Source organism: Acomys minous (assembly GCF_964271855.1).
Source record: "Acomys minous genome assembly, chromosome: 2".
NCBI lineage: Eukaryota > Metazoa > Chordata > Mammalia > Rodentia > Muridae > Acomys > Acomys minous.
This window is the reverse complement of record NC_140484.1, coordinates 135,383,913-135,393,280: the sequence shown is the minus strand read 5'-3', so window position 1 is coordinate 135,393,280 and position 9,368 is coordinate 135,383,913. Positions and strand designations below refer to the sequence as shown.

The following is a 9,368-nucleotide window of genomic DNA, read 5'->3' as shown; positions in this document are numbered from 1 at the left end:
AGGTGTGTGGGTTTATTTCTGTGTCCTCGATTAGATTCCATCAATCAACCTGCCTATTTCAATGCCTGTACCATGCCATTTTTTATTGCTTTTGGTCTATAGTACAGCTTTAGGTCAGGGATGAAGATCCCTCCAGAAAATATCTTATTGCCCAGAATTGTTTTAACTACTCTGGGTTTTTTCTTTTTCCATATGATGTTGAGAATTGTTCTTTCAAGATCTGCAAATAATTGTGTAGGTATTTTGATAGGGATTGCATTGAATGTGTAGATCGACTTTGGCAAGATGGCCCTTTTTACTATGTTGATACTCCTGATCCACAATCATGGGAGATTTCCATCTTCTGATACCATCTTCAAATTCTTTTTCCAGAGACTTGAAGTTTTTTCATATAAGTCTTTCACTTGCATGGTTAGAGTTACACCAAAATACTTTATATTGTTTGTGGCTATTGTGAAGGGTATAGTTTCCCTAATTTCTTTCTCAGCACATTTGCTGTTTTTATACAGGAGGACTATTGACATATATTTTTTAATTAATCTTGTCTCCTACTACTTTGCTGAAGGTGTTTCTCAGCTTTGGGTGTTCTCTGGTGGAATTTTGGGAATCACTTATGTACACTATCATATCTTTTGTGAATAGTGATATTTTAACTTTCTAATTTCCTATGATCCCTTTGATCTCCTTTTGATTTGAATTACTCCCAGTATAAATTTATAGGGAATCAATGCATGGTTTTAGCTTTAGTAATGTTTCTTTTATAAATGTGGGTTCCCTTGTATTTCGGGCATAGATGTTCAGAATTGTGATGTCATCTCAGTTGAGTTTTCATTTCATGAATATTAAGTGTCCTTCCTCATCTCTTAATTTTGGTTGAAAGTCTATTTTTTGGATACTAGAATGGCTACTCCAGCCAGTTTTTTTTTTTTGTCCATTTTCTTGGAAGACCTTCTTCAAGTCCTTTACTCTCATGTAATGTCTATCTTTGTGTTTGAGGTGTTTCTTGTATGCAGCAGAATGTTGGGTCTTATTTACACATTCATTTTGTTAGTCTGTGTCTCTTTATTGGAGAATTGAGACCATTGATGTTGAGAGAGATTAACGACCAATGACTATTAGGTCCTTTTAGTTTTATTTTGGTTGTAGTAGTATGTTTGTTTGCTTGTCTAAAATTATTGTTTTGCTAAAGTGAAGTTATCTATTTCCTGTATTTCCCTGGGTATAGTTGGCCTCATTTACTAACTTTCCTTCTAGTATCTTCAGTAGGGCTTGATTTGTGGATAGGAGCTGTTTAAATTTGTTTTTGTCACGGAAACCTCTATTTTCTCCATCTATGGTTATTGAAAGTCTTTCTGGGTATAATAGTCTGTACTGGCATCTGTGTTCTCTCAGGGTTTGCAAGCAATCTGCCTAGGCCCTTCTGTCTTTTATGGTCTCTGCTGAAAAGTTGGGTGTGATTCTGATAGTTTGTCATTGTGTGTTACTTGGCCTTTTCCCTTGCTGCTTTTGATATTTTTCTTTGTTCTGTACATTTAGTGTTTTGATTATTATGTAGCAGGTCTACTCTATTTTGTTTTCTGTAGGCTTCTTGTACATTTATAGGCCTTTCTTTCTTCAAATTGGGTCAATTTTCTTCTACTATTTTGTTGAAAATGTTTTCTAGGCTTTGGAGCCAGGCATCTTCTTTCCTCAATTCCTATTATACTTAGGTTTTATCATTTCATGATGTCCTTGATATCTTGAATGTTTTGTATCAGGAATGTTTTAGAATTTACATTTTCTCTGATAGTTTCACCAAATTCTTCCATTGTATCTTCTACACCTGAGAGTCTTTCCTCCATCTCTTATATTTCTTTGGCAATACTTACCTCTACAGTTCCTGTTTTCTTCTCTACATTCCTCGTTCCTGGCTTTTTTTCTGTCTGTTCTTTTATCATTGTTTCCATTTTTATCGTCAGATCTTGAACTGTTTTATTGATTTCCTTCACCTGATTGTTTGCATTTTCCTGAATTTCTTACAATTGTTTCTTCATTTCCTCTCTACAGGCCTCATCTTGTTTGGCTGTATTTTCCTGAATTTGTGTATGAATTTTATTCATTTCTTGGATTATCATCTTCATAAGGAAAGATTTGAGGTCGTTTTCTTGTGTTTCAGTTCTGTTAGAGTTTCTGCGGCTGATTGCTTTGGGATAGGTGGGTTCTGGAGCTGCCATGTTTTTTTGTTTTTTTGTTTTTGTTTTTGGCTTTTGCTGTTTGTGTTTTTATGCTTGTCTTTAGCCATCTTGCTGTCTCTGGCATTGGGTGGTAGTTCCTGGTGTCTTTCAATGGCCATTGAGAGCAGCTCTTAGATGAATGACTATAGGTTGATATCTCTCGCCAGTATGGATCAAGCAGGTGACCTGAGATCAGACCTGGGAACTTTCTTTGGACAATCACAGTGACCTGAAGTCAGATCTGTCTGTGTTCCACACCATTGTATCTCATCTCTGAACAGAGACTCAGACATTGGTGCTCAGTAGCCCACAGTTACTTCTGAGACACAGAGTATAGGTGTTATGTGTCCCACCAGGCATGTGGAACCTGTGCCCTTGCCTGTGTGGACCCTGGAGCTTTCTGTGGATTGACTGGGTGGCCTGAGGTCAGATACGTTTTTGGACTAGAAAACCCAGCCACTGGTATTTCGTAGTCTCCAGTTCAGTCTGATACACAGAGCACAGGTGCTGCACACATGCAGGTGAGTTGCTAGACTTTGGAAACTGTACACATGCCTGCAAGGACCCAAGGTATTTTCTGTGGATTAGCCAGGTGGCCTGACACTGGACCAACCCAAGTCCACAAATTGTCAACCCCTCTCACCTAAGAATCACCAGCACTGGTGTTTTGTATGTCTCAGTTTGGTCCTTAGGTTGCTTTGCAATCACTACTGTGATCAACGCTGCCATCTTGGATCCTCTGTGAACAAACTTTTAATTCAAAATACTTAAATGTTTTTATGAGAGAGTGATTTTGAATTATTATTTACTAAATTCACTCCTTGAAATCATAATGCATGTATAAAATGCATTCTAATAATTATCATTCATCTTGCCTCATCTACTTCCACAGCCCTCTTCCCTACAAATATCTTTTCTACATTATGTCTTTTTGCTTTATCTGTGATTACTGAGTTTGACAAAGGCCATCAGTTTGACCATAGGTTTGGAACTAACCACTGGAACCTGGTGGCCTCACATGAGTGTACATAGGTTATAAAAATGACACTCTCCCTTTTCCAGAACTTGTAAATAGACATCAGTACAGCAGGAGATAGCACACTATGTGTCCCTCTCCCACTGGTCGTTGATTTGTGTCACCCCAGTATAGATAAGCACAGCTGTTATGAGTTAATAATTGAAATGGCTATGTCATTCCCAAATTGATATTTTGCAGCCTTTCTTCCTAAATTTTCCTCCTTATGTTCTTTCACACCCCTCTTCCTCAAAAACCCCTGTGTCTTAAAGCAATAATATAGTATTTTGGTCAGGAATGAGCACTAAAGCACCACTTATTCTTGGCTGTGAACATTCATGAGTCTCTGCATTCATTACAAAGAGAAGCTTCTCTGATTGAGACTGAAAGTAAATATATATATATATATATATATATATGTATATATATACACATATATATATACATATATATATATATATATATATATATATATATATATATAACATATTATCTATAGTTAAGCATTTAGCAGTCAGTTTAATGCTGTACAAATTTAGGAAGAAAACTGTAGTGATTTCTCCTCCATACAAAAGATTCCAAGAATGAGATTTTTACTGGTTTATAGTATTATGTATATATTCCTACCTGTAAAATAGGTCTAGAATCCACTTATAAAACAGTATTAAAACTTATATCCAAGAAGCTTAATTAGTATATTTACATTATTAATTTTCATTGCCACATATTTTTTCAAAATGGTTTAGAGTTACATAATATATGTATATAACTTCATTTCTTCATTACCAGTGATTTACTTTGGGCTGCAGAAATGTCTCTATTTCTCTCTATTTTTAATCTATTAATTTATTATTTGAATTTTAATTTATCTACTTTTAGTTATCTATTAATGTTTCATTTATTTTATTTTATGATTATAGTTTCTTTCCCTCATATATGAACCCATAACAAGCTAATGCTTCCTGCCCACAGAGGCCAGAAAAAGGTGTCAGATTCCCTTGAACAGAAGTTACAGGTAGTTGTGAGCCACAATGTGTATGTTAGAAACCAAACTGAGGTCTTCAGTAATAGTAACAAATACTCACAACCACTAAGCCATCTCTCTACTAGGTTATTAGTGGATCATTTACACACAAAAACACAGCCAAATAATCCAATAAATAATACATACATTAGCTACAAAGTGACAGAATATAGAGGTTATTCTGGGATAAAATGCAATTAATAGTATTTTCTGATGGCAATGATTAAAATAGAAGTATATAGTAAATTATTGAGAAATCAATAAAAGTCTCAATAAGTCTTTATTAACATAATAATCACATTGAGTATTGATCCTATTAATTTTTCTTTACATTTTTCATTTTAATTTAATATGAGGGAAATTTAAAGTATGAATAATATGACATAATCCATAGCTAAAATGAATCCTTTATGCAATGAATGTACTAAAAATCTGATTTTGAGCACCAGTAAATAACTAGCATTTCTATTTTTCATCAAAACTACAGGTTTTTAGGTTAAGATGGATGTTTGAAGTAGATAATGACAAGATATGGCAGATATTAATTAACATTCAGACATTTAGATACACCAAGATAAGAAAGATATTTTCTTCAAAGCTGCCAAATACAAATAACAAGGACACTAAGAATGTAATATTTATATAATTCCTGATTATTTCATGGCTTTCTTGCAGTAGGTAATTTACTGTATATATGTGTAATAATACAGATGTATATGAAAGAATATTTAATAAGAAGTGATAATTAAAAGAGGAAATTTATTTCAATCAATAAAATACATTAAAACTGGAAAAAGGATATTAGCAAAGAACAAATAGGGTATGCAGCAGGGTAACTGCAAATCAACTAATAAGAGCCTTAAACTAGGAAGTGATGCCTGAGAGAAATTAACTACAGCTAAAAATTATTTTCATCACCCCTGCAGGGAATTGTTTCATAGTCAAATGAATGTATCCCTAAATAAAAAAGTAAACTGTGTTCTTAGTTATATTCTTTTTTTAAAAAGCAGAAATAAAAGCAAAAACAAAAACCAAACAACCACCGCCCAAAGAACTACATACATATCCTGTAAATTACACATAATTGAAACAATGAGATATTTCTTTGAGATCAAATGTATCAGAGACAGAGACATGATATCAGTTTTATTCACAGTACTTTCTATTCCAAACCATATGTAATTGTGGAAATCACATTCCATCATAAGAATGTGAAATTCCCAAAGAGAGCACAGAGCAAACCTTTGCCATCTCTAGCATGTAACAGCCTTTCTGCAAGGCAGTAAGTGTCTGGCAGACAACGATTCCTTATTGCTGACACCCACGATTCAGAAGAAAGATCTGTGCCACCCGCTTACGAATGACCATGTTTTTTACACCATAAACGATAGGGTTGAGAGCAGGTGGCAGGAGAAGGTAGACTGTTGACAGGAGAATGTGAGTTGAGGGAACAACAAGACCAAAACGGTGACTGAAAAAGGAAAAAAAGGCAAGAATATAAAACTCTAGAAAAACAAAAATGTGAGGAGTACAGGTATTAAAGGCTTTGAGCCGTGCCTCCTTTTGTTGAAGTTGAAAAACAGCCCGGAAAATCAGTGCATATGAGATGAGGATAAAAATCATGTCAAATCCCAGAATGCTAAACCCCACAAAAAGACCGCATATTTTGTTGACATGTACATCATCTGCTGAAAGCTTTACCACAGCCATGTGTTCACAGTAAGAGTGAGCAATTTGAATGGAATAAAAAAGATGCAGTCTTTTTATTAGAATCGGTAACAGACCTACTAGTACTATTGCACGAATTACCACCACCACTATCATACGGCCTACAACTGAAGGTGTAAGGATAGAAGTGTGCCTCAGAGGATCACAGATGGCAATGTAGCGATCAAAAGCCATTGCCAGTAGAATACCGGACTCCATGCCCTGCAAGGTATGAATAAAGAACAGCTGGAGTAGGCAGGCATCAAAGGCCATGGAATAAGCTCTGAACCAAAAGATAGCTAACATTTTGGGGGCAATGGCCGCACAGAGTCCTATGTCTGTAGCTGCCAGCACTGCCAGGAAGATGTACATGGGCTGGTGCAAGCTACGCTCAGCTGGGATGATGATCAACAAAATTATATTTCCCAAGAGAGCCACTAGGCACACTGCAGAGAATGGAAATCCAATCCAAAACTGTACATGCTCTAGTCCAGGAATTCCAATCAAAATTACAGTTTTTGGGTTTAAATATGATATGTTGTTGGGCTTTAATGAGCTCAGCATCTTGTCTTCTCTCCACTGATCATGATACCTGAAAAAATTATTTGCAAAGGAAGTGTAAATATTTAAATCATTAGTTAATGACACTCTTCGTCAGATTAACATTCAACCTCAGTGTAATTTCAGCAAAGATCAAAGTCTCCAGTAGCTATCTGCTAAGTTGGTCATAAAAGGTCTGTGGTATTTGTCCTGTTCTCAGAAGCAAACACCCACTTGAAGGCTTCTGTAGTACCAGAAGATAGTTAAACCTGAAAGTGTCAGGATTTGTTATCTCTTCTTACATACAAATACACCAGAGAGAATATGTCCTGCCTCTTCATAAAGTCATAACTTCAGACTTGTTTGCTTGAAATTTTTCACTATTTGTTCTCCCTTAGTTCTGGTAGCCAACTCATACACATCAAACTGAGAAATTCTTCTGAGAATATGTAGTCCTAGAAGAGAGCTCCTTTTATCTAATCCATTACCCCATGAGAGCATTAGCTATGAGCCACCCTGACTCTAGGAAAGATTTTTCTGATCATTGTCATCTGTCCTCGAGAGAACTTTTGGACAGGTTTTTAATCATCTTAGAAGTAGTCTATATTTCATAAAATTATTGAACAAAACACTGCTTCTCAGGGGGATGGTTGTCATTATGAAAGAGACTGCTAAAATGCTGCATCTTTTCAATGAATCACAATTTGAGTGTTTTCTAGTAGGATATTGTAAAATAGATAAAACCTGTCCTATTTAGTACATTTTATATTCCAGTTTCAATGAAAGTGCAAAGAAAGTCAGATGCCATGGAGCAATAATGAGAACTCTCTCTCTCTCTCTCTCTCTCTCTCTCTCTCTCTCTCTCTCTCTCTCTCTCTCTCTCTCTTTTTAAAACTGAGTCAGCATCACGGTGTCTGCATGCAGTCCTTAGGTAATTATGGGCTATTTTAAGTACATTTGGTAAATAGGCTGTTGGTGGGTTTTTCTTTTAAGCCATGTTGAGGTTCAACAACCTGATGTAGACAAGAGATAGTATCCAGAAATTCCTGTAAGACAAACTATGTAGGATGCGAGGACTGTGTCTCAGCAGGGCATGCTTGTTTTTACAGTGGAAGTATCTGCTAAACCTCAGGAAGTTACCCCTGGTATTTCCTCCAGTAGGGTTAATATCTAATTCTCAAGTGTGAAACATCTTTGGTTTTTCCTTTAAACAAAAGGTTGGACATCCTAATAGCAGACTAGGGATATAAAAAAAACATAAAGTGTCATAAGAACTGTATGGATTGGACTTTCAAAAATATATGGATATTTTTGGACCTTTCTCTGCTGTCTAGTGCAATTCACACATCAACACAGACTTGAGGTGGCTCTCTGCTGAAGAGTGGTTGGTGGGTAGTGTGGCTTTGGTTCTGAGATACCTAGTCTCAGGTCTCTGTGGAGGTACCAGAGCCCACAGCTCTGTCAGGAAAGCAGGATCACAAGACTCAGGTTAGGATGTACACCACTCACTTAATCAAAGATATGTTTATTCTGATTTATGATTTCACCCCAGGGGACAAAGGCATTGTTTCTCACCTGAAATTCCTTTTGTAGATGCTGGAAGCAGGAACTTAGAGTTGCTGTGGATGGCTGGAGCTCTGACGTCTTCAGAGCTTGAGGACAAGTTGTGCTTTCCTCCCAAGCTACACTTATTACTTGGGTTAGATCTGCGGTGTGTCAGTGTGTGAGGCCAAGGCATTGCTGTCTCCATCAGAACTTCAGAAGGCCCAAGCTGGAATAGACATTCTTGTTTGAGTCACCAACCATGTTTCTTGCTGCTGTGGAAGGATAAGGGGTTTTTACTTCAATGTCTTATCATATGATAAACTGTACAAACTAATGATTTATGACATTGTTGGAGAAACTGATGAAGGTTCATTAGAAAACAGCAGTTAAATAATGGAACTGTATGTAAAAGTATTTCAATTAGGAAAATACTTTTCTGATTGGAAACTTTTGGGATGGATTTTGTGATAGTTTGAAAACTACACTTCTTTGAATCAATGAAAAAAAAAATAAAATGTAAGCTCAAAAAAAGTAACTACACTTGAGATTCGCTGATCATAATGAGTGAGTTAACTCAGAAGCAGAAAGACTCAAATGGTATATACTCACTTATATCTGCATATTAGCCCAACGGGCATGTCCCACGAAAGCCTTCACTTACCAGGAAACAGAGACAGAGGAGAGGACATTCTAGTGGGACTCTAGATGTGAGATTCATGAGAGAAAGGCAAAGTAGAAGGACCCAGAGGGTCCTAGGAGCCTACAAGTAGAACATTATGATAGGCAGATTTGGGCACAGGGGTCCCACTCAAACTAGGCACCAGACAAGGACAATACAGGCGGTAAACCTTAAACCCCTACCCAGATCTAGACAATGGACAGAACACTCTCCACAGTAAAGTGGAGAGTGGGATATTACGTTCTCACACACTCTGGTGCCACACCTCTGACCATGTCCCCTGGATGGGGAGACCTGATGGCACTCAGAGGAAGGACAGCAGGTTACCAAGAAGAGACTTGATACCCTATGATCATATAGAGGGGGAGGTAATCCCCCTCAGGATCTGTCATAGGGGAGGGGAATAAGGGGAAAATGGGAGGGAGGGAAGAATGGGAGGATACAAGGGACGGGATAACCATTGAGATGTAACAAGAATAAATTAATAAAAAAAAAAAAAAAAAGACTAACAAAAAAAAAAAAAGACTAACAAAAAAAAAAAAAAAGAGAAAAAAAAAAAGTAACTAAAAATAAAAAGCAAAGTTTCTTAAAATTCTTTGGTTGTAATGCACATTTATTTTAGGTGAGGGGCAATCCAATTATTTA

The 9,368-nt window shown here is 36.5% G+C and overlaps 1 protein-coding gene across 1 annotated transcript; it reads right to left on the bottom strand.

The window, feature by feature from the left end:
• Positions 1 to 5,560: 5,560 nt before the first annotated feature.
• On the bottom strand, positions 5,561 to 6,583 carry LOC311580884 (olfactory receptor 52A1-like; the record flags this gene model as incomplete). Its single annotated transcript, XM_084752707.1, has 1 exon — positions 5,561 to 6,583. The coding sequence occupies exon 1, from the start codon at positions 6,521 to 6,523 to the stop codon at positions 5,561 to 5,563; it is 963 nt and encodes a 320-aa protein (XP_084608833.1). The 5' UTR covers positions 6,524 to 6,583.
• Positions 6,584 to 9,368: the final 2,785 nt, after the last annotated feature.